We start from the raw sequence: 18,029 nt of genomic DNA, 5'->3' as shown, positions 1-18,029 counted from the left end.
CCTCCCCCACCTGGAAACCCCTTAGGTTTGGAAGGGGACTCACCCTCTGTGGTCCGGCCCCACCCGGCCTCCTGGCTTTCTGGCCGAGGTTCTACCTTGTGCCCATCCTTTTCCAACAGCCAATTAATCACCAGGCCCCTGTATTTCCTTTGTTGCTACGCATCACTCTACTGCCTTTCTGACCCCTCACCTAGCCCCTTGCACCTTATTCGTGGTTTGTTGCTGGAGCTTCTTCACCTGCCTCCCATCTTTAGTCTCCCCCCGCCATCCCCCTCCCTGCCCTGTCCACTCTGCACATGCCATCATCATAATTTCCTAAAATTTCACTTTCATCCCATCTCAGCTCAAAATCTCTCCATGGCTGCCTACTGGTAACAGGATAAAACCCAAACTCCATGGCCTACGTTCCAGGGCCCACCAAATCTGGACCCAACTGGACCTTCTAGTTTTCCCACTCCTTGCTCAGACCCCAGTCCTCTGTTCTGCCCACTGGCTTCCTCTGCCAATTAACTCTCCTTTCCCTCATTACCAACCATGTTTTTTTCCTGGCTTCAAGGGCCTTTGCTCACCTACACTGCACCTGTCAAACTGTACCTGTGCTTCAGGGACAGTTCCAGCTTCACTCCCACTAAGCAGCTCTTCCTGCCCACCATGTGCAAGGGCTGTGCTCACTCTGCCTGTGAGCTCCATCTTCCCAAGAAGATGACCAGCTCCTTAAAGGCTCCAACTCACATGCCTTTGAATCTTCACACATGGCTTAGTACCAGCCCTACACATGGTAGGTACTCAATCAACAGCTGTTGATGTAGTGACAAAGTTACAGGCACTTTGCCTTTTTTTCTCTGAAAACTGGGAAAGTTAGAAATGTCATTCCATTAATGGGATGGGTCTTGAAGTCCTACTAAGTGCTGAGCACTGTGTTGGCTGCTGGAGTGAGGAGGTGACCCAAAGATAAACGACATAGGCCTTGATCAAAAGACCTTAAATGATGAAGGGGTTCTTAGGCTGGACTCCATTGGTGGGCCAGGCCCCCCTGAAATTGCATGCAGAATCTCCTAGATGTGTGCTGTGTCCCCTGTTCTGGAGGGAAGGCTCGCGGCTTTCATGAGCTGCTTAAAGGACTCTGACTACACTTTAGGGCCCACTGCTCTATGGAAAGAAGCATAAACAATTCATCTTCATGCCAGTGTGTGAGATAAGAGCTTCATGGAGAAAGCCCTGAGCTGAGTTTCTTCCTCAGGGAAGGAAAAGGGAAGGAGGCTTCATGGACAAGATGAAGCATAGTGGGCCCTTACTGAGTGGGGCAGTTCCATGTGGAAGAGGGGAAGAAAAGAGGAGGGCACTAGAGGCAGAGAGCACACCCCAGCGAAGGCCCAGAGGAGTGAGAGTACATGGGGTCCCTGGGAGTGGTCTGTAGTCTGAGGCTGGGGCCTGGGGTGTGGAAACCACAGACGGATGTAAGGAGGTCCCTGCTGTTTGCTCTGCACGGAGGCTCTTTCAGGTTCAGGCTCACACACAGTCACGGGGCCCCAAGTGACTCCACACCAGAGAGGCTGAAGGAAAAACCAGCCAGTCCTCTTTCCTCTGGGGGAAACAGACAGGACAGGTGGTGAGTCAGCTGCCGGGGGAACTCAGGGACACCTACCTGTTCTAGGGGCTGACACTGAGGTACAGCAAGGAAGCTCTTAGGTGCTTTTCTGTGTGGAGAGTGCAAGGCTGGCTGGCCCCGGCAGGTGCTGGGAGTGGGGTTGTCTTCCTCCAGACATCCCCTGATGAGTGGTGGTGGGTGGCAGAGGTGAAAAAAACATGAGAGGGAAAGAGGTCTCTTCTTCAGAGACCAAAACACGGATCTGGGCTCCTGCAGCATAAGGTGGTTTCCCCAGCATCCAAATGACAGATCCCCTAGGTGGAGAGTGGCTGGGGACCCTAGAGACAGAAAAATATGGGGACCCAACCCTGGGCTCAGGGCATCTGGACATCAGCAGCTGCCTGGCTGCAGGTAGCTCCAGCTGAACAGAGCTTTATATTCCTCTGCGCCAGGCTCATTCCTCCCTCAGGGCCTGGGTACTTGTCTGGAACTTTCTGTCCCCTCGTCCTCCCACTCTAAAGTATCTGCTCCTCCTACCCCCAGATCAGGCTCTCACATCACCTTATTTTGTTTTCCTTGCAGCCCTTAGCATTATCTGACATTATGCAGTCACCTACTTGTGGGCTTGTTTGCTGCCTGTACTGCTAGATAGGAAGCTCCATGAGAACATAGAAAGGGAAGGATGTTGGCTCTGAGCTGCCCCCACACCAGCAGGTACTGCAGCCCTTTCTGGCCTGGCATGTCTCCTCATCGAGAGGGCAGAAGTGGTGGCTTCCACTCTCTTCTGCCCAGCTCCACAGGCTGCGAATCCACACCAGCCCACTCCCAGGAACGCCTTTTCCAGCTGTCTGGCTTGCTGTGGCCTGGGTCTCGGGTTCACTCCTTTCCTGCTCCTCACAGGTGTGAGAATACAGGAAGGGGGTGCCTGAGTGCCAGGGAGGCCTTTGCCTACCAGGAAGCTCACACCAGACAAGGCTGTGTTGCCCTAGGGATGCGCCAGGTGCCGGCCATGGTGCTACCTGCCATAACGGAACTGTGCTTGGACTCGACTGTGTCCAGTGGACTCTCCAGGGAGTCCCGCTTAGCTCTCAGTCTCTCCTTCCATTGGAGCCTTCCCCTCCTTCCTACTTGAAGGCTGACTTGACTGGGAAATTCCATGGAGGAGAAATAGCCAGAGAAGGGACCCTGTTTCCCAGGGGCCTGCAGTACAGTCCTTAAGGTATCATAGTCCTAGCGATTCCCAAGCAATCATCTCTCCATTCAGGATAATAAAATGGAAAAAAAAATCCCATGGGAACACTGAATGTTTTCCAAAATGGAAGGAGAAAAGTATTCCAAAGCCACACTGACTTTTCTGGGTTATAATCAGTATAGGAGACTTTTAGGAAGAGCTGGCTGGGAGATGAATACATTTGCTCCTGGAAGATCTCACACACCGTGTGTGTGTGTGTGTGTGTGTGTGTGTGTGTGTGTGTGTGTGTGTGTGTGTGTAGGGGGTGTGCCTTTTGTACTGTGTCTGCTATCTGGCTGAGATTCAGATATCACGCTCCCCACTTAGTCAAAGGGAGACAGACAGACCAGAGGCCTGTGGCTTGTGCCATGCCTGAAGATGAGGCACTCCTTGCTCTGGGCTGTAATAAAATGAGTTAAATAAAACGAGTCATTATGTGTAAAGTGCTTAGTATGTGCCTGGCAGCCAGTAGGTGCTCAACAAATGGTAGCTGTTTTTATTCCTACTATTGTTATTAAGAAGATGAAGCACTGTACTCATCTGGGTTAGTTCTAATGATCTGAATAGGTGTTTTCTGCAACCAGACACCATTCCCTGCTGTGCTCATTCCTGTATCCACAGCACCTAGCTCAAAGCCTTGCACATCATAAGCCTGCAGTGAATGGACCCATCCACTCCCCCATTCCCTCCTTCCACAGGCCCTGGCTCTGTGACCAAACCCAAAGCCGGTCTTCCAGGAAGAAGTGCTTCCTTTGCAGAATCCACTTCCCAACTTGACCTCCAGGAGGAGCGGCAGATGGGCCCAGGTCCCCCTGCTAGTGCCCAGCTTCTCCACCTCAGGCTGGCCTCGGACACACCCTCAGTCACCCAATTCCCCAGTACCTGGAGAAGCCAATGCCTGGGCTGGATGACTCTGCCCCATGGAATTAGGATTTTGTGCATTACATATCAAATTTTACATTTAAAGCCGTCTATCATGGATGATTTATCAGACACAGAGACAACCAGGACAGTTTCCCTCTGTGAGGAAGATGATTTTTAGCAAAGACAGGACATGTGTATAATAGAAAATCAAATCACACAGCAATCAGAGATGAATGCTCTCCATCCAGAGGCTCAGATGCAGAGCCCAGGTGCTTGGAGGCTGTACCTGCCCTCCGCCCCCTTCTCCAATCTCCAGGTCCCAGAGGGAGGATCACTGAGATTCAGTCCCAAACAGGGACAAAGAGCTGCTTCTGGAAAGAATTCTGAGGCTATTTTCTCCTCTCCCTCTCTCCCTCCCTCCTTTTATTTAGCCTTGCCAGTGTAGCTGTATATAGTTCAGTCTTAACAGTTAATATAAATGTTTGCAAATTAGAGGCTTTTATATAGTACTTATTCCATTCACCACTTAATAGAAGCCTGGAAATGTTACCCCCAAACAGTCCCTGTTCTAGGACACTGACTTTCTACAGGAAGGAGAGCCCTGTAGGTCCTCATACTTACCCGGGGGAGGCAGAAAACATAGCCCTTGGTGTAAAAGAGGAAAGACAGTCAATTCAAATGGCTATCCTCACTCCACAACAAGGCAAGGAAAGTTCTTCTAAGGAGGGGAGATGGTGGCCAGACAAGGCTTGTTTTGTTTAATACATATTTTTTTCTGTACAAGTTAATTGCCCAAGGACAGGTACTTAGACAGTGTTGTGGCAGCCCCAATTTAGAACTGTCACCAACTCTTCCTCATCTGCAAAATAAATCCGGGAGTTTTGTAGCCCCTGCAACTTGCAAAGTTGGTGAGTTTGCTGGGAGTTTGCCAGAGGGGTGGATGCAATGGCTTAGGTTGGTGACTGTGCCACCATATATCTTTCATACATAGCGGAGTCTCTTCTCGTTCATTTAAGGCAGCCCAGCACTATAAAGAGGAGGCAGTGGGGTAACACAGACAGAACCTCTTGTTGCTGTGCTTATGGGCTCAGGGGCCTACCTTTCTCTCCTTATCACCATATTCGATGCCCAAAGTGTCCATGGCCCGGACGATGGCTGCCAGGGACTGGATGGTGTTGCTGTAGACAACAGGCTTGTACTGTTTCACGTCTTCTCCGGAGAAGCCATCTTCATGGATGATCCTAGAGAAAAACCACACACACCACACCTGATGAGAGCATTGTCCTCATCAACACAGACAGCACAGGCATGAGAAGCACTGGCTGACTATGGGCCAGGTCCAGCCGAGATGCTGAGTTACTGAGTTGCTACATTAATGTCATAAAATCTAAAGGAAAAAGCTACCTAAATTACTGGAAAACAGAATCTTGGAAAAAAGAAATGCAGTCTTTTCACATTCCCTACATAATGAAAGAAAAATCCGTCAGTGAGGTGTGATAATACTTGAAAGCACTTAGAACAGGAAGGGCATACATTAAGCACTCAATGTATGTTAGTCATGAGTATTTTAAGCAAAGTTCGGGGTCCCAACTTAGGTGTACACCCAGAGGCATATTGTTGAAAATCCCTGTAAAAAGTCTGCAAGTGGATGATGCATTTTTCTTTCACAGAAAACTCACCGCTTTTAATGAAGGTAAAATGATTCACTTAAGACAAACAAATAACCATCTTTATCTTTGACAACAGAAAAGTCAATAAAAGGGTTTGCCTACTTTTTCATCCTTGGCTAGGATTTAACCACATACCACCCTCGTTCTGGTGGATCTGAACAGGGACAAAGAAGACATAAAGGGGACATCACAACTTTCAGAGGCCACGTGGCACTGCCTGCTAGCCACTCAACATGTGCTCACTGCTGAGAAGGATCCGGGCAGGAGAGAAAGCTAGAAGGAGGGGCTCACGCCAAAACCACAAGAATCCTCTTATAACTAAAGTAATCCAGAAAGAGCAAATGAATTTTAAGATTAACATCCTACATTTGTCCTCCCGCAATGAACTATGTAAACTCTTCTGTGGTCACATTTTCAGTCCCAGATAGAACACTACTTGTGACACGTTCACGCACCAATATAATAACTGAGACCTCCTTTCTACCATACCAAGGCTCCTTCCAATTCCTTCATTACCTTCATGCAGGAGAAAATGGCTAAAGATTCTTCTTCTTTTTTTAAAAACAACAGTTTTATTGAGATATAGTTCATATACCATAGACTCTACCCACTTAAAGTATACAATTCAATGGTTTTTAGTATATTCACAAGATTGGTCAATCATCACCACAATCTAATTTTAGAACATTTCAATCTCCCCAAAAGGAACTTTGTATCCATTAGCAGTTACTGTCCATGCCCTGCCCCTACCCTAAGCAACCACTGATCTACATTTTGTTTCTATAAATTCAGCTATTCTGGACAGTTCATATAAATGGAACCATACAATGTATGGTCTTTTGTGACTGGTTTCTTTCACTTAGCACAATGTTTTCAAGATTCATTCATGTTGTAGCATGTATCAGTAGCTCATTCCTTTTTATTACTGAATAGTATTCCACTGTATGGATGTACCACATTTTATTTATCCAGTCATCAGTTGATGGACAATAATGATTCCTGCTGCAAATTCCACTTGGTGCTGGTTTGCGGGTCTTCACCCTGAATTTCTCTAAAAAGCAGATCAGAATGACCCTATTAACTTTCTGTCGACTTTCATTATTCCTAAGTCCAGTTTTGTAAAAGTATCTTGAGGGAGTATATAACCAGTACAGGCCACTGGTGCACCACCCCAGAGAGATCTCAAAGGGATCTTTGCTAGCTCCCACTGTAAACAACTAGAAAACCAGACAAAATATATGAAACAAGCATCTTCAAACACTGGAGAATAGACAGTGCAGGACTGTGATCCCTGAGAGAAGGGAGACCAAGGAGGAGAGTCCGGTGATGGCCTGGGCGTCCGCCTTTAGGTGTTTACTAGACCACAGTGCAGGAGGGAACCCAGGCAGAACACAGCCATTTCACTGAGCTGAAGAGAAAAAGTGAGTTCAGGAAAGCTGAGGTAGCTGGAAGGGCAGCGTACCAGAGGGGAGAAAACTGCAAAGAGAGAGCACTTCAGATGCTTCAGAGAGTGCACAGGGGTCTCCTTGGAGTCTGTGGCTGGATAGGGTAAGATTCCACAGCTGGTCAAGGAACAATTACTAAAGAAAGAACAAGCATCAGGGAGCTTATCAGTTGAACACTTCCCAGAGCTCATTCAAGGCTGGGAGATATTCAAGTTCCAAACAGCCAGAGTGAAGGGTCCTTGTTGAATGCCTGGGGCACTCAGCAGAGACGCCAGAAGGCTCATGCCATAGCAACGGGGCTGAGCTAGCTCCAGAGTAAAGGCTGCTTTAGACCTGCCCTCATGAAGCTTAAAAACAAAGTTAAAAAAAAATCAAGCTGATCTACAAGTAACTTAACTACCTGGAGAATAAAGTCCAACAGTCTTCACATGAGAACAACAAAATCTAGACATTCAACAATATAATATTCATAATATCAGCATCACACAAATAATTCCTGAATATGCAAAGAAGCAGAAAAGCATGACCCATAACTACGATAAAATGCAGTCAACAGAAACAGACCCAGCAGTGACAGAGATCATGGAATTAATAAGAATTTTAAAACATCTATTTTAAATATTTCTAAGAAATTGAAGGGAATTATGAACATAATGAGGAAAGAAATGGAAGATGTTAAAAAGAATAAAAGGGAATATCAACTGATGAAAATATAATATCTAAAATAAAAATTTCACTGGATGGGATTAACAGCAGATTAGACATACAGAAGATGAGTGAACTTGAAAACATGGCAATAGAAACTATCTAAATTGAAACAAAGAGGGAAGAAGCTGAAAAATGTATTATGATGTTTATAACATACATAGAAATAAAACTTCAACAATAGCACAAAGGATGGGAGGGATAAAATGAAAGTATACTCTATACTGTAGAAAGATTCTTGTATGTGAAAAAGTAGTATTAATATAATATTATTTGAAAGTAAAGTGTAATAAGTCAAGATACACATTGTAAACTCTAGCGTAAATACTAAAAAACAGAAAAGAAAGGCAACTGGTACCTAGATTCCCCTAAGAGGGTGGGACCCTTTGGGTGACCTGAGTGGTGCAGGCAGGATTTGCTGGTCCCCATGCTATGATATGCTTCCCCAGAAGCCAGTGCATTGAGTTTCTCATGCTTCATTTGGGACCAGCAGACCCTACCACTCTCCTGGGAATGTTCTCTAGACCTATGGCTGGCTCTGGGACTTCCTTCAACCTATTTCACACCTATTGATATCATTAATCTTTATACGCACTTGATCAGGTGGAAAGGGTGGGATTTTATTATACCCATTTGACAGAAGAGAAAACTGAGGCTGAGAGAGAATAAGTAATTGCCCCAATATCTCTCAGCAGGTAAGAGCCCGGACCAAGAAGAGGATACAGGTCTCCAAGCTCACAGTCCTTTCTATCACACCTCAATTCATGGGCTGAAAATACTGCCCGGCAGGTCTCAATCTGTTGCCTGGGGTGTCCCAAGATAAAGAAGCTTCATTTGCAGTTTGCAGAAATGTTGCAATTTGGGGGAAATTGCTCAAATCATGATTAGCCCTATAAGTTGTTCAAACTGGCTTATATTAGGTTAAAAATAGGCTTCCTGTTTCTGGGTAGAATTTTATATCCCCTTCTACTACAATGTAATAAATACTTAAGACCAGAAAATTTGGTCCATACAGAACAACAAGAAATATCCTTTTTTTTTTCAGATGGAGTCTCGCTCTGTCTGTCGCCCAGGCTGGAGTGCAGCGGCGCGATCTCGGCTCACTGCAAGCTCTGCCTCCCTGGTTCATGCCATTCTCCTGCCTCAGCCTCCCAAGTAGCTGGGACTACAGGCGCCCGCCACCACGCCCGGCTAATTTTTTGTATTTTTAGTAGAGACGGGTTTCACCGACAATAGGAAATATTATTCATACTCCCAAAACTCAGAAAAACACTGAATTTTTAAATGTTAAGTCATCCCTCTAGCTTTTTTTTAATGCCACATTCCTCTTCTTTTTTTCTTGCTAGCATTGATTTGAGGCAAATATCCTTAAATGTATCAATAAAGACCCTCTTTATTTTCTATTTCCCCACACCATTTTAGAAAGGCCGAGTAGAGCGGTGGTTAGAGGTTGGGCATTGGACAGGATGAGCTGTGTGTCCCTGGTAAACAATTTAATCTCCTGAGCCTTGGTTTCCTCATAAGCAAAAGAGTTGGGAGGAATAAATGTAAAGTGCCTACCATATAGTAAGTATAAAACAAATGGTAGCTATTAATATTTTCCACCGGACGCAGTGGCTCATGCCTGTAATCCCAGCACTTTCGGAGGCTGAGGCAGGCAGATCATGAGGTCAGGAGTTCGAGACCAGCCTGGCTAACATGGTGAAACCCGTCTCTACTGAAAAATACAAAAATTAGCCTGGTGTGGTGGCATGCACCTGTAGTCCCAGCTACTTGGGAGGCTGAGGCAGGAGAATCACTGCAACCCAGGAGGAGGACGTGGCAGTGAACCAAGATCGTGCCACTGCACTCCAGCCTGGGCGACAGAGCGAGACTCTGTCTCAACCAAAAAAAAGTAATAGCATTTTCATTCTAAAGTTAAAATCCTGCAAACATAATTTCTTTCATTTGCAGTATAAGATAAGCAGAATAATTGCAGCTCATGTTTGAGGGTTTACCCTCTGTGCTAAGTGCTTTACATATGTCATTTCATTTAACCTTCAAAACAATTCTAGGAGATAAATTATCTCCTCTTTACAGATGAGGAAACTGAGGCTCAGATAGGTTAGGCCACTTACTCGACATACAGCTGGTAAATGGCAAATGCTGAAAGGCAGGGCTTCTCCTTCTGCCCTGAGTCCCTATATCCAGGAGAATCCAGAGATTTCACCCACAAAACAAGCATTGGAACTCGCCCTGTTGTATCTGCCCAATGTTCTGGCAAGGAAAGGAGGCCTCTGGGTTGGAGTTGGAGATACAGCTCTGGAGAGTTCAGTCTTATGTGACAGCCCAGGTCTGAGTCGTGGAGGTGACAAGGCCAGGATTTGGAAATCAGGAGCGAGGCTCCACGAGATACCTTAGCAACAGTCAGTGGCATCTCACATTGCAGCAGCCCCAGGTGGGCTGTTCATCTACATAGCTGAGCGATAGAGTGCAGAATCAAGTCCCAGAAACATCATTTGAGCCCCTGGGTCCAACCATGCCTGAAGCCCACCCTATACTTATACTTTTGAGTGATATGAGCCAAATAATTCCCTCTCAATTTTGCATAAGCTAATTTGATTTGGGCTTCTGCCACTTAGAACCAACAGAGACATGACTAAAAGGTACATATTTTGTACTCTGATAACAATAATAATCAGAGATCATCTCCCAGAAGACTTGTTTACTAATTTTTAATTTTTAAAATTAATGCACCACATCTCACCTATCTCTGCTTTCTTCCCATATCTCCTGGCATAGGGTTGAGCTCCAGACAGTGCTTGGATAAAGTGGGACATAACTACATGAGTCAGGAGTATACAGATGCACCAGACCTGTCCCTCTCCAGAGCACTCACTAAAGGAGGCAGATGTGTGTGTCCCTGTGTGTGTTATGTGTCTGTGTGTGTGTGTGTGTCAGGGTGGGGACCTACTAGATTTCTTATGACTGCAAAGCCAGGGTATCAAAGGGAGATCAAGCTAGATTCTGAATTCATGTCCACCCAAAACTCAGGGACGCTCAGGGGTGTTCCAGGCCACCAAACCAGAAGCACCATAAGGAACAGGAGGTCTGAACAACCAAGGACTGACTGTGGAGTGTTTGACTTTGGACAGAAACCGCCAGCTGGACTCTGGAAACCTGGCAACGCTGCTGAGAGGAGATCTCACGTGGGTATGGGGAGAGACAGAGGGTGGCAACCAAGCCCGCCTGCACAGGTCTGAGCTTTCTGGGAAGAGGCAACCAAGGAGAAACCCTGGTTCTCCCCGCACCTCCATTTCTCTCTCTGCTGCCTTAGGGACCCTGCAGGAGGCCTGGACTTGGGCTCCCTTTGCTCTCTGCTTCCCCCTTGCAGTGTAGGACTGCACTTAGCTGCAGTGAGACTCCACTTAGCTGCAGTGAGACTCCCCAGGCATGCTGGCCTTATATGGTCACAGAACCACAGGCTTGGGAGCTGGAAGGGACCTTGGAGGCTCATCTGGCCCAGCAGCCATTCTCCTTCTCTGAATCATAGACTCCTCTGACAGTGTGACAATGTACCAACACATACAGTTTCCCCCCCAACTTCTGGAGGGTCACAAACTCAGAGGCCCTAGGCTGTTGGGATACATGGTTTTTCACTCCATCTCCAGCTAGATTAAATGCCCCTCGTCTGCTCCCTTTATCAGCGCCCTGGCTCCTGCCCTGGGACTGGACTGCCGCTCCTCCTCTATCACAATCCCTTTAATGATCCACAGGAAGCGGGGGCTTCTAGAGCCAGACTCTAGCTGAGACCGGGTGCTTGTTTCCGCATCTGTTCCTGGGAGATGGGCGTGGTAACAGAGCTGGTTCATGTTTAGGATCAAAAGAATGAATCCATGTAGAGTGCCCAGCACAGTCGGCAGTCAATCAGTGCTAGCTATTATTATTGTTGCCATACTTGGTACGAGGGATGGGGGAGAACGTGCAGTCAGTCAGGTGTCCCGCGTCTGTCCTCTTGAGGAAGAGGATGTGAACTGGGTCCATGGGGAGGGAAGGCTGGGAGGACCACTGCTTGTCAGGAGCAGGAGGAGGAGGAGGAGGAGGAGCAGCAGCAACAACAGCAGCAAGGGTTAACAAGCCACAGTGGAGAAAAGAAGAGCGGCAGAGGGGGTTTCTCCGGACCAAAGCAGAGAATCTGCTCATTTACCATTTACCAAATGAACACGTTGGGAGTGGTTGTGGGATGAGAAGGTGGATTTCCTGATTTGAGGCTGTCTTAACGTGTCATGAAATATGTTTCTGAACACTGACGGAGAGCTGTGCTGTGGCTGCCTGGGTTAGGGTCAGGGCCCAGTGCTTCACTCCCATGCACAGCACCAATGGTTTCCAGCCGTCAGGGAGATCTCGGCAGTAATGGGACGTGGCCCCTGAAGCCATCTGTCTCCCCAGTGGAGGTAGGGACAGACCTGCCTGGCCTCATATGACACATTTTTAATCAAACAACTGTCAGATGTCAGTGAGGGAAGAAGCCACATGCCAGGAATTGGGGGCTCCACAGAACCTACGAGACCAGGATCTGGACAGGACGGTAAAGTGAAAATGCTGGTTACAGTGTGTGTCCTGTGCAGCTGTTTTCATAAAACTGTTTGTGGGTGGGGGCAGGAGGTAGGGTGTGGTATGGAGGGAGAAGGAGGGAGAGGGAGATATTATGTGAGGATGTGTAACAAGATGTATTAATAATCACTTTTGGGTGGTGGCATTCAGTGATTTTTTTAAACTTTCTTCTTTGTATGTTTTGTTTCATGTTTAAAAATGTATACTTGTTATCTGGAAGAACAACTAGTCATTTCCAATGGAAGACAGACACTTCGTGTTTAACCTACTAGGGACCATTTTGACCTAGAGAGAATACTTGAGTAAAAGGGGTAGAGTCATTGATCAATACGAATCTCCTGGAGTGACACATTTGGGTTCAGCCTGCTGGAAGGTCTCTTCCGACTTAAAGCCTATGAGGCCTGGTCCCTCCCTTCCAGAGCTTCTCAATCTAGATGGTAAGATAAGGCTAGTGCCAAGAAATGAAAATTAACAACAAAAAAGTGGCATCTGCCAAGGGCCAGTTGAAGGATGTGCTGGCTGCCACCTGAAAGCCACTCCCTTCTCATGAAGAGTTCCTTTCCCTGCCTCCTTTGCCATGAAGACTGGCCAAATAAATGGTTCTGCTTAGAGCCCACACAGAAATAGTCATTTTCCAGATGGAAAACTGTGATATGGAGAGGAAGAGATGTGCCTACAGGCACATTTAGTTTGTGGCAGAGCAGGGACAAAATCCCCAGAGGCCTTTCCATTGTGCTACAGGCGTCTTACCTCCCTTGATGCTCCCCTGGGAGAGGGGAGGTGATGGGTGACACCAGGTGAGAAAAACATCCAATCAAATGCAAAATGGAAAGATGTTTTTACCTTCTGTCTTAAAAGATCCAGCTCCCAATAATTTAGAGGTGTTCCTGTAGGGGTGGGGGGCAGGGGTATATTCTGTAAGCATCTCTATTCATTGATTCCCTAATTCATTTTTCATATATTATTTGCATACCTACTAGGTGCCAGCCATCATATCATGGGCTGGGATAAAAGCGACAGACACAATCCCTGCCCTTGTGGAGCTTGCATTCTAATAGGGAAGAACAATATGAAAGAAGTAATGTCAAAAATGGTTCTATAAATCATAATGGGAATAAGGGGAAAATACGACCTGAAGGAGCACCTACAGTACAGGTGCATGGTGGAGGGTGGGACCGGCCTCTCAGGAAACAGCAGTGACCACAGAGCAGGTGCTGGCTGGACAGACAAGGTAGGACAATCCAGACAAGAGAACAGCACCGGTGCCTGGAGACAACGCTGTGTGGTCCCTTCGCACCTCCCAGAGCCCCCCTTGTCCCACAGAGTGCTTGGGAAATGTGTGTGAAATGCATGAAGGCAGCTCACGTGCTGGCCGGTGGGACTGGAAGCCAGAGACCCCAGTCAGCAGGGCTTCCCTGGAGCTGGCACTGGCACGGGTCTGCCGTTCCCTCCTGAGGGAGGCTTCCATTGACTCAAGGAGAAGGCATGAACAGCAAGCTGACTCAATGGGGGAAATGTCACCAACACCGCCTGGTTGAGAGGCACTGGCAGGCACTGGCAGCATACCCACTTGGAGGTGGGCTCAGCAGAGGGCAGGCACCCCAGGGGAACGGGGAGAGAGGGCCCCGCCTGGACCCTCCGCCCTCTTCTTCTACCTGTTGGAGCTCCCATTAACTCTGCTCTTGTATTTCCTTTCCCTGGAATGTGGTCTTGTGGCCAGTGGTGCTGGATCTGCAGGAGGGACCTGGCTTCCTGACTCAGGGGATACCATCAAGACTGAGGACTAAGCAGAGTGGTCTGCAGTGGTCCAGAGGGCACACGATGTGGACACGGTGGCGGCTGGGGACTGGGAGGGCTTTCTAGGAACTGCAGCAGCCCAAATCCCCTAGAGAACACCACTCATTCCTTTGTTTATTCATTCCCTCCATGAATATATATATACTGAGCACCTGTTAAGAGTGGGGCACACCCTGAGTCTCTTATTCACTGACAGTTGGACTGTGGGCAAGTTCTCAACCTTCCTGAGTCTAGGTCTCTCCCCTGTAAAATGGGGACAATGATCTTGTCCTTCACAGGGTCACTGGCAGTATTAATGTGTGGGGAGGGTCTGGCACTCAGTGGGGCCCAATAAATGTCAGCTGCTAATATTATTTAAAAGTCTCAGGCAATTCAGTGCCAAAGCAGGGCTAGACCACTAGTCTTGTTTCCCAAGCCACGGGCCCTCCTTCCATCTGGTGCAGCAGTGCCTTGACTCAACTGAATGGGGTGCTGGGGGGCCAGACAGTATCCATGTTTTGAATGACTGGCTCAGAGGGACCACTGGTTGGGCAGAAGTAAGATGTGTATGTTTTGCAAAGCAATTATTCTGGGTCTTAATTTCTGATTTCCCAGAATTCCAAGAGCGTAGAGGCCCCTGATGGGAAGTCAGAAGCTTTGCTCTTTACCAGGCATAAAGGCTGCTTCCTTGACTGGCAGAGCTCAGCCATCCCTGAGATTATGGCCTCCTTCAATCCCCCCACTGACGGCATCCTCCTCTTCTCATCTAACAGAACTGACTGCTATGTACCAGGTGCAGTTCACACAGCACCCAGGAGACTGGCGAACAGGACAGACAGAGGCCCTGCCTTCAAAGGACTCACAGCTCAATAGGGGAAAGCATAAAGAAGTAAACAAATATTACAGAGTAATAAACACAAAACTAGTAGTTAGTGGGGAAGGGTAGAGTTAAGAGCCATGAGGTGGCATGAAGCTGAGGCCTCAGTGATAAGAAGTGGGCCTTGCATATTGGTGAGGAAGAACACAACAGGCAGAGGGAGCAGCAAGAGCAAAGGCCCCAGGGCACCTTTAGTGTTCTAATGATGAGGAACCAGCAGGGCTTGAACCTAGTGAGTGATAGGGAAAGTGGGGGATGAGGCCAGAGGAGCAGCAGGGACCAGTACTATGGCTAATGTAGTACTCAAAATTTTTTCTCAGCTACACATTAAAACAAATGCTCACCTGTTAAAAAAAAACACATTCGTCCCCAAACCATCTTGCCTCCCACCAGTGGTTCTGCTCTAATTGTGGATCACTTTTAAATGGCAGCTTTCCCTCCTCTTTCCCTGACTTCTCCAGCCCTGACTGAAAGGCCTGTTCTTGGAACACTTATAGATTATAGCCCACACAGCTAAGCAAAAAAGAAGAAAAAAATATCAGCCATCAACCCACCAGCTGGAGGGAACCACCGTCCACATGTTGGGGTATATTTCAGTCCTTTTACCTGGGAGTCCGCACGAGTATTATTTTCCCTAAAATGGAATCCCACTGTACATGTTGTTTTCTACACTGAACTGTATATTCATTTTAACAGCTGTTTATGAAGTGCTTTCTTCATTCCAGGCACTGGGTACAGGGCAGTGAGCCCGACCTGCATGGCCAGGCCTGCCTTCTGGAGCTGCTGTCTAGCCCAGGAGCTGTGGGCGTGCATAAGAGGGGCACCAGGCTCCATCCAGCATGGCCAGAGATGACTTCAGGAAGAAGTCATTGATGTGGCTCCATGTGACCCTGGGGTTCTATTAACTGCTTAGTCTCATCATCTGAATGGGCCATGAGCTATTCAACCAAACCCCTCACGGTGGACATTTGGGCTGCTCACGAATGAGAGCTCTTTCCAGCTTCAGATTCAGCTGCTCGGGCTGGGGGGCTTGTCTGACCATGAGGGTGCTTCTCCCAAGGGAGGGAGAAAACCACAAAACCTAGATGGGACAAGATAGAGGCTGGGTGACACCTAGGCCTTACAAAGTGAGGATGAATAACTTGAGCACAAATGGATCCCTTGGCTATTTGGAAAGAAGAGAAGACTCAGCTAAAAATCCAGCTGTTTAATTGTGGGGTGAAGCTGTATGGTATGCGAACATTTATTTAAAAAATAATTATGACCACTTTAGTAATTATTATTAATTAATACTATATAATTAGTATACTATACTATATACTATATTAATACTATATACTATACGATAAAAATATATTAATTAGTAATAATACTATATTAAAATACTATATTTAATACTATATTTTTAATACTATATTAAAACTTGATATTCTAATATCAGAATAATATAGAATAAAAGGGTATTCTAAAGAGTTCTAAAATAATAGTAACAGGCAAAATCAGTCCCCCAGAGGAATGATTGGTACAAAACAAGAAGGATGTCCTGTTGACAATGACTTGCAGAAATCTATTATAAAGATGCCATTTTTAATAAGGGGTAGCTCTGGCCAGAAGCAAAGATGTCAGCTGCCAATTGTCACCAGACAGAGCCAGGGGCAAGGCCAGGACTTGTGATTCCAGTGCAGAGCCTCTGCTGTCATTATCTGAAAAACAACATGGACCCTGCCCTTTCCCTCAGCTCACAGTGCTGGGGTGGGTGGAGGTGGGGGCTGCACAGGCCAGCTGTCAGTCCACGGCAGCGGCAGCGTAATGCTCAGAGAACTGCCTGCTAGAGCTCTGTTCCTTCTCGCCTTCTGGGTAGCATTGCTGGTCTGGGGCCCCCGGCCCTAGATTACAGATATCGTGACTTGAACTTTGGAGATATAAGACTCAGATTCTTATGCAGATTGGCCATCAACACTGCAACCCCAAGTGATGAGGGCAGAAGAATCCTTCTCGGGCCTGCATCATCGGCCCTGGCCTGGGGCTCCCCCTTGGTGGTGGAGGAAGTCCTTCAAGGCAGCTCTGTCGGCCTCCTCTTGGGAAGACCTCAGGCCTCCTGACCCACCCTCAGATTCCAGCCACTGCCTTTTTCATGCCTGTGTGTTTGGGAAATACTGCCACTGACTGTGGCAGCTTCCACCCCAATTTCGTCACCCAGGAGACCCGGGGTCTAAGTCTTAGCTCTGCTGCTGACCAGCTGGCATAAGCTTGGACAAGCCACCGGGACTCTGGACTCATTTTCTATGTGTATTGCCCAGCCTCTTGGACAGGTCAGGTGTTGGCTTTGGGGCTGGGTTGCATCAACTTCCTGTGGTTGCCCCGTTTCTCAGGTTGACCAAGGGTCACGGTCATATCTATGTCTATGTCTACGTCTACATCTTTGCCAAATGCATCCTTTCTGGGATACACCAGCTCACAAAACATAGTGACTCATGGGGGCAAATAATCAAAGGGGTTCTTGTTGGACAAAAGATTGAGGAGCTCTGAAATAGAGACCTGCATACCTCACTGCATTCAGGGCTCTGCTCGGATGTCACCTCCTCAGACCAGTCTGACTACGGCCCCTTCCCTACATTATTCTGTGCCTTTATTCTTCCTTATTTTCCTTCATCACATGTATCACCACCTGGTATGTATATTTTTATTTGTATACCATCTGTTTCCCCATATATCGACGTGAGCTCCATGAGGACTGAGTTCACAGACTGTAGTGCCCAGGGCAGAGCTTGGTACATGGCGAATGATCAATCAATGCTGGATGAATGGCTGAATGAAACAGGTGATTGCTTGGGACCTCTTTGGCTCTAAAATGAGGGCTCCACGTATAACTCCTTTCTGTGAAGGTGGGTAGCCTGTAAACAGTGGCCCCAGATGGACATATCTCTCTCCACCATCCCCCACTCGTAGCCCTGGCTGCCAATCCCATCTCCACCTTGCGGACTGAATAGTCTTCCCCCTTGGGCCCGGAGTCTGTGGCCCTTTCCTTGTGATTGTAACTAGACTCACTCCCTCATTCACTGGCATGGGTTCCCCTCCTTCAACCCTGATGTCTTGGTTCTCACAGGTTTCTAAGGGTCAGGACACACAGCTGCCTTATGCTGTCCTCTGTAGGCTTACTTCCAGGAAAATCCAAAACTGTTCTTTGAAACCCAACGGTTAAATTCACTGGTTATGTTGCAGAGACATGACAGAGAGCTTTATGGCTGCTGAGTCCTCTTCACAATGCCTTATGTGCAGA

At 47.4% G+C, this 18,029-nt stretch overlaps 1 protein-coding gene across 5 annotated transcripts in view; it reads right to left on the bottom strand.

The window, feature by feature from the left end:
* The window catches only part of GNAO1 (G protein subunit alpha o1), a 170,061-nt gene that overhangs the window by 80,513 nt on the left and 71,519 nt on the right, over positions 1-18,029 (bottom strand). For all 5 annotated transcript variants that reach the window (XM_063797137.1, XM_510976.9, XM_009430843.4 and 2 more), the window contains one exon: positions 4,783-4,924. In XM_063797137.1, coding sequence (XP_063653207.1) covers positions 4,783-4,924 — 142 coding nt within the window. The remainder of the gene's footprint in view (positions 1-4,782; positions 4,925-18,029) is intronic.

This window comes from Pan troglodytes, chromosome 18 (genome assembly GCF_028858775.2).
Source record: "Pan troglodytes isolate AG18354 chromosome 18, NHGRI_mPanTro3-v2.0_pri, whole genome shotgun sequence".
Classification (NCBI taxonomy): domain Eukaryota; kingdom Metazoa; phylum Chordata; class Mammalia; order Primates; family Hominidae; genus Pan; species Pan troglodytes.
The sequence above is the reverse complement of the archived record's forward strand: the minus strand, read 5'-3'. Positions and strand labels throughout refer to the sequence as shown.